Source organism: Notothenia rossii (genome assembly GCF_949606895.1).
Source record: "Notothenia rossii genome assembly, chromosome: 4".
Taxonomy (NCBI): Eukaryota; Metazoa; Chordata; class Actinopteri; order Perciformes; family Nototheniidae; genus Notothenia; species Notothenia rossii.
The window spans coordinates 72,146,867-72,154,320 of record NC_136902.1 but is presented as its reverse complement, the minus strand read 5'-3'; the positions used below and the strand labels follow the sequence as shown (position 1 = coordinate 72,154,320).

General features: G+C 42.0%; 2 protein-coding genes across 2 annotated transcripts; both read right to left on the bottom strand.

Moving 5' to 3' along the window:
- Positions 1–2,527: 2,527 nt before the first annotated feature.
- Positions 2,528–4,329, bottom strand: LOC307034895 (odorant receptor 131-2-like; the record flags this gene model as incomplete). Its single annotated transcript, XM_079673821.1, has 2 exons — positions 2,528–3,388; positions 4,318–4,329. 2 exons carry the CDS (start codon positions 4,327–4,329, stop codon positions 2,528–2,530), a joined length of 873 nt encoding a protein of 290 aa, XP_079529947.1.
- Positions 4,330–6,110: 1,781 nt separating this feature from the next.
- LOC307034894 (odorant receptor 131-2-like) lies at positions 6,111–7,022 on the bottom strand (the record flags this gene model as incomplete). The annotated part of the gene is made up of 1 exon (XM_079673820.1): positions 6,111–7,022. The coding sequence occupies one exon, from the start codon at positions 7,020–7,022 to the stop codon at positions 6,111–6,113; it is 912 nt and encodes a 303-aa protein (XP_079529946.1).
- Between the last annotated feature and the right edge of the window lie 432 nt (positions 7,023–7,454).

Genomic DNA, 7,454 nt, shown 5'->3' with positions numbered 1-7,454 from the left:
AGAGTAGTTGGCGGGACCTCCAACGGGACAGGACATGGAGTTGGTAGGACCCCCAGCGGAACCTCCAACGGCACTTGAGTAGGGACTTGAGTAGGGGCTAGAGAAGGGACTTGAGTAGGGACTGGAGAGGGGACTTGAGATGGAACTTGAGAGGGAACTCGAGAGGAGACTCGAGAGGGGACTCGAGAGAGGGCTCGAGAGGGGACTCGAGAGGGGACTCGAGAGGGGACTTAAGAGGGAACTCGAGAGGTGACTCGAAAGGAGACTTGAGAGGTGGCTCGAGAGGGGACTCGAGAAGAGAGTTGAGAGGGGACCTTAGAGGGAACACGAGAGGAGACTTGAGACGGTCGGTTCGCCGACAGAACACGGGGGACTGGAGTTGGCCGCAATGCCGACAGGACACAGGTAGTTGGCGCCGGGCGGTATGCCGACAGGACACGGGGAGCTGGAGTTGGCCGCAATGCCGACAGGACACAGGTAGTTGGCGCCGGGCGGTATGCCGACAGGACACGGGGGAGCTGGTGTCGGCCGGAGAGCCAACAGGAGACGAGGGGCTGGAGTCGGCCGGTACGCCGACAGGACACGGGGACCTTGCGTAGGCCGGAGAGCCAGTACTGGAGCCGAAACTATGGCTGCTTGGGCCGGTTCTGGAGCCGGAACCATGGCTGTTAGGCACGGAACAGAAGCCTGGACCCTGGCTGTGTAAGCCAGGCAATGGAGCACGGAAGCTTGGCTGTGTGGGCCGGTACTGGTGCACGGATCCATGGCTTTGTGGGCCGGTTCTGGAGCTGGAACCATGGCTGCTGGGGCCAGAACTGAGGCTGGGACCATGGCTGCTGGGGCCAGGACTGAGGCTGGAACCATGGCTGCTGGGGCCAGAACTGGGGCCGGAACCATGGCTTTATTGGCCGGTTCTGGAGCCGGAAACATGGCTGTGTGGGCCGGCACTGGAACCGGAACCACTGGAGCACGGGCTGGAATCTTGGTCTTGCGTCTCCTAGGGATTCTTTGGAGGATCCGTGGGCATCACAAGGCCTGGTCATACCCCAGGAAAGGGTTAGAGGCTTCGGACAAGTCCTCAGGACAACTTGTGAAAAGTTGCAGCCACTCAGGCAACATGCTCCTGAGCCAGGGCTTGCGAGCAACCTCCTAAAGTGCCTCCTTCAACGCAGCCTCTCTACCCCGTCTAGATGAGGCGCCATCCCAAGTATAAAAAATGTACTCCAGAGAGTACCCAAGACATTCCGCCTGTAGAGCAAAATAATCAGTTTCTGCTGAGTCCAAAGTTGATCGGTTCATTCTGTTACGGTTTGGGAAAGGTAGGACCCAAAAGCAGACTACAAAAAGGAAAAAAAGGTAAGTTGGTCTAGAAAACAAAAATGAGCTTTATTGTAAAAGCTGATGGCAAAAACATGGCAAAAACACAAATTAAGCACAAGGAAGATATAATACAAAAAGCTGACGATGACTGACATGGAGAGTGACGGTAAAAACAAACAATGAACCGATACCGAACACAGGAAGAGAGAAGACTAAATACAGGGAGGGGGGTAATCACGAGACGAGAAACAACCGGGCAGGGAAGGAGAAGCACAAGGGCAACAGGTGAACACAATCAATTAGACACACCAGGGAAACTAACGACAGGGAGGAAAACACAGGGAGAAGGACCAGACAAGAAACAAGGAAGAAAACATGACAGGGAGAACAGGAAAGCAAAATAACCCCAACTAGACACAACAAAACTCAAACCCTGACAGCTTGGACCAAAACAGATGGACAAATGACTCAAAAAATCCACTGTAGCTGTGCGGCTATAGTTACCATGATGTGACACAAGCAGACTCACTAGATTGAACCAAATTCAATCACGTCTGGTAAAAATCAACAAATAGCACAAGAATAAAATAAAGCCCTTTTAAACTTTTGTTAGTTCAAATGGATTCTAGGTCCCAATGCTCCTTTTGCGATCAAAAATCTAAAACCAGATCATCCTTTACATTTTTAATATACTTGAGTTTTCTTTCAAGTTTTTCTTGATATAAGTGAACTGTATGCAGTTTGTGATATTATGGGAATTATATAATGGCAACAGCAGCTGTTGTTAAAAGCTACTGATTTAGGTCAAACTCGTCTAAAATCTAAATGCAAAATTGCCATGTCAATTTAAATAAGGAATGTTCTTTGCATCAACAAAAAAAACCATCTGAATGACAAGAATGGGTATACTGCAACAAACATTGATGAGTTAAGCAAAGATATGCATGTGTAATTTCTGTAGTGCTTAACGTTCAGTGTATTTTCAATAATGATATCTATTGTGGGGTTTATTTGTATAGCAATGTCGTCAAATTCCAGTTTATAACAACAAACAGAATTAGAACTTTTTGAACATCTGTCCAAATCTTAGCTACTGTGAAAGTGAATTATAGGTTTAATCTTTTTCAATATGTTTCAATAAAATAACTGATATGTTAGTACAATGCTTTCCTTGAAGAAAAAAAGACTTTGTCAAATTCTATTTTTTTTATACAAGCCAAAGGAAGCTTTTCAATGCATGAGAAAATGTTTCATCCCTGAGGCAATAGATGAGAGGACTCAGACATCTGGGAGCTAGTATAAACATTATGTAGTTATTGTACCTGACATCAATATATAACTGTAAATCAAGCGGAAGTAAAGCAGCTTCTATGAACGGGCACCACAGCTGGATGAGACACAATAGCAGCTGGAAAGCATGAAGAATGACCGTTCTGAGCCCTTTCCATGTTGACTTCTTGTTCTCTCCTGATGCAGCTTTGGCCACTTTCACTATTTTAACATAAGATACTACAATAGTAATTAACATGAGCAAAAAGTACAACTGTTTTATAGCTGACAACATATGACTCTGCCATCTGTACACATTGAAGGTCTCCATTGAACATGTCCTTTTTTTTGTGTACAAGCTAAGAGAGGCTGTTGCAAAGAAGGCGGAGAGAACCATAATACAGGGAACAGCGCTGAGGCCATGAATGATGAGGATGCAGAGCACAGCGCTGCGTGTGGAGGACAGCTCTCCATGTCGCAGGGGCATGCAGATGGCAACATAACGCTCCAAAGTCATTGCTGTCAAAGTAATCGGTGTGACAAAAGAGTACAGAAACAAAAGAATACAGATAAGGATACACAGACCAACTTGTATATCAAACCTGAAATAGGCAAACATGACAGTGATAGTAGAAATGATCAACAACATGCTATCAGATAGTAGTGTAACAGCAAATAAGATGTAGCGTGCGTTTGTGTAGAAACACTCCTTTTTAAAAAAGGTAAAAATGAGCAAAAAGTTTATGTAAACAAAGATCACCACCAGGATCTGCACAACAATGATCCGGTAAACCTGCTGCTGATAAGACACACCACCCACCAGTGAGCTGTTATTGGTTATATTTTGTTTTTTTTATACAAAGAGCTTAAGGCTCCATCATTAGAAACAAAAACAGATTTCTCTGAAAACCGTCCAGGCTATTCCAAAAAATGAATATGTTCTGCTGATCTGAGAGCCTTCTGACAGAGGGCTGTTCCAGATGACTTTAAAGACAAGAACGTCCCAGAATGAAACCAATCTCTGCTCGGCAGTGTCGTCATCATCCCTCTCTGCTAATCCCCTTCATTTCATTGCTATTCATAGTTGGAAATAGTTCTATACATTGAACTCAAATATACTCCAGATTTAAATTTAGTTGATCCTGTTTTGTCAAAGTTTTCCAACACAAAGAGGACATTTGGTAGGGCAAACTTTTACCCGAGACTAAAGGCCCAATGTGATCATTTGTATCATAGATATCAAAATAATTTGCGAAAGCAGTTATTAGATTTATATTTGATTATATATATTTGCATATATCATTAATAATTATTTAATTTTTTCATGTTTGAAGAAACATTTCTAAAACTATACTTTTATGCTTTTAGAGGGTCACAGTTGCTCTGTCTCCTCATTCTCATGTCACTCAATCAAGTCAATTTTATTTATGCATTCTAATCCTTTTATAGGTATGTGTAAGCTTTTTGTTCTTTCTTTATTATAGTCAAGGTAAAGATGGATGATAAAGAGAGAGAAAGGGAGGATCTAAAGTTAAGCGCCACAAGTTGGATTTTTACGGGCCGCTAGGGACTTAACCTCACAGTAAACATCAGCAGGAGTATGGAGCTGGTTATGAACAATAAATTGAATGGTTTTATTTTCATTGGACACATTGTACAACCACATTTTTGTACAGCTCTTGAATGTTACATTTACTAGTCCAGACGTGCACACATGAACACTCTCACACACAGACCCATGTCATAGTAATGCTCATCTCTTCATTTCAAACTACGCCAGTGTATGTCTTTATGTGGTGTTAGATGTTGTGGGGTTCACTTCAGGCTGTGTCTAATCGCACTTTTCTGTTCTCTGTCATTATATCTGAAGGCAGCGCTGCTGTCCTTCACAAAGATTCTGACCTCCTCTCTCATAGATGTGTTTTTGTGAGGAAAGCATAGCTCTGAAGAGATTTCACTCTTTAAGCCAATTAATTTATTATATTTGTTAAACGTCATTGAAGCACTCTTATCTTTTACCACAACAGGGAACACACATGTTATTAAGATGCAGAATTTACAAATAAGACGGTCTTGGTCATCTTTATTGTTAACATGTTGACAGTTTACTGGGAATTTTACATCAAAACACAAAGTAACAACATATTTTTTACATATAGCCATTTTAAGATTAATATACATCTCCCTAAACATTGAAATAGTAGGGCTGCCGTATAGCTCAGTTGGTAGAGCTGGCGGCCCATGTAGGGGGCTAGTATGCGGAGGACCTGGGTTCAAAGCGGGTCCGGGAACACGTGCCGCATATCAACCCTCTGTCTCCCCCGTTCTAATCTGTCTCTACATCAAAGGCACTGCTTGCCCAAAAACATTAATTAATATTAAACTATATTAATGTATGACTAAAGAGTTTCATGCAGGCAGACAAGTGGAAAATGCAAAGCCCACAGAGCTGTATGATATATCCATGGTGTTAGGGACATGGTTAGAAAACGGACAATGTTCAGCTAGATATCACTGTCCTCGTGTAGAAAGGGTAAATGACCGACAGAGGCAGAATTAGAGTGGTGCAGTGACGGGTCCTAAAAGAGTGACGAGTCCTAAAACCCGGAAGTGTGTTAGCATTTTACCACTTGCGGTTCCCTCATCTCAGAGTCAACAGGATTTCTCCATAGGACCCTGCTGTACTCGGCTGTAGTTCGTTTATAGTATAACGTTAGCATTTTGCTTCTGGCGACTAGATTTATGATTCGAAAATTATAAAAGTAGGGTTGACTGTGGATATTATCCGGCTGAACAAAACGTGCATTTATTACAGATCTTATATTTTACAATATTCCAAAATCCTATGGAGAAATCCCATTGCTTTTTTGTCGAGGGAACCCATGTGCAGCTTACTTCCGGTCGGCCTACACAAATACGTCATCCCTGCAGCACCACTCTATTAACTGTCTCTAAAGTGTGTTCCAAGGGAGCTAGCCACACCCTTCAGTAACAAAACACAAGTCAACATGTGAATTGCAACAAAGTTAATTACTAAGCAAGAACACCAGAAAAACCCAATTCTTCAACAATACTAAACCAGTAGCAACTTATCTACTGTTAAAGCAGATTTTATATATTAGTGTACAATGTTCAATTTTAAACTGAGTAGATAGATATTTCCATAGCATGGAACCACATAAGTAATCAATCAAAATTGATGTATAGGTCTCTCTCAGGCTTGCTTAGTAGCTTGGGAGCTTAGAGATTAAATGAAATGCAGGCCTCTTTAACATACACCAGTGCGCTTCTTATACAAGGGGTTTTCTACATGTGCACTATTGATGTGGTCTTTTTTGTGACTAAGTATCTAAAATACTTGCTTTTCTTTAGGCTGCATAGCTGCTTTAGCTGACAAAGCTAAATAAAGTCTGACCATCAAGTGGATCTTCTAGCTTTAAAGTGGCTGTGCCATGCTTTAAAATCCCTTTCCGACAGCTTGGTCGAGTCTGGGCCATATATAGTAGGGGTAAGAGGGAATGTTAACTGAGCATTGTGTCAGTATTGTATTTCAATGCACGGAAAAAGTGTTCATCCCTGAGGCCATAAATGAGAGGACTCAAACATCTTGAAGCAAGAGTAAATGTTATGTAATTAAAGTATCTAATATTGATGAATAACATAAAATTAACCGGGAGGATTGCAGTTTCTATAAACGGGCACCACAGCTGGATGAGACAGAGAAGCAGCTGGAAAGCATGAAGAATGACCGTTATGAGCCCTCTCCATGTTGACTTGTTATCCTCTCCTGATGCAGCTTTGGCCACCTTCACTATACCAATGTAGGATAAAATGATGGTTACAAACATAATTAAGAAGTAAAACTGAAATACCACTAATTTAATGTGATCCTGCCACCGGAGAAAGACAAATAATTGCATGGAGCAAATCTTGTCTTGAGTATACATATTAAGGGGGGCTGATGCAAAGAAGACGGAGAGAACCACAATACAGGGAACAGCGCTGAGGCCATGAATGATGAGGATGCAGTGCACAGCGCTGCTTGTGGAGCACAGCTCTCCGTGTCGCAGAGGCATGCAGATGGCAACATAACGCTCCAGAGTCATTGCTGTCAAAGTAATCGGTGTGACAAAAGAGTACAGAGACAGAAGAATATAGAGAATGATACACAGGCCAATTTTCATTGTGAACTGAAAGTAGCTCAAGTTGAGCAGGACATCAGACATGATTAAAATAAAGCTATCAGAGAATAGTGTTACAGCAAATAAGATGTAGCGCATGGTTGTGTAGAATAGGTTCTTTGAAAAAAAGGTCAAAATGAGCAACAAGTTGATACAAAGGAACACCACCACCAGAATCTGCACTATGATGACCCGGTAATCAAACTGACGCTTCCCAAACTTACCACCAGCCAATGAATTGTTATCTGACATATTTTGTATATAAAATGTGTGTTGCACTACCAAAATGAAATGATATACCTTCTCATATCAAAAAAGATCATTAAACCTATAACATTAACTACGTTTAAGCTTCTTCAAGCTTCTTATGAGTCACAAGATGTAGGTGCAGTCATTTATTAAACCTCCCATACAGTAACGTGACATTGCGGCACAATTACAATTCAACAATATAACATAAACAAGAATAAACTGTTAAAATGTGCATCGTCATAAACACAGGTCAACATGAGAGAAAAGTTCATTTAAAGTGTGATGGTTAGTGTGAGTTGACCTGCTAGATCTGGTCAATGGATTGCAGCAGCTTTGGAAGACAACTGTATTCTATTGAGCTCTTTTGAGGGAGGGATTGTTAGAAAAGCTTGGCTATTGGTCTGTCAAAAACATGGACTCTGGGGGAAACTA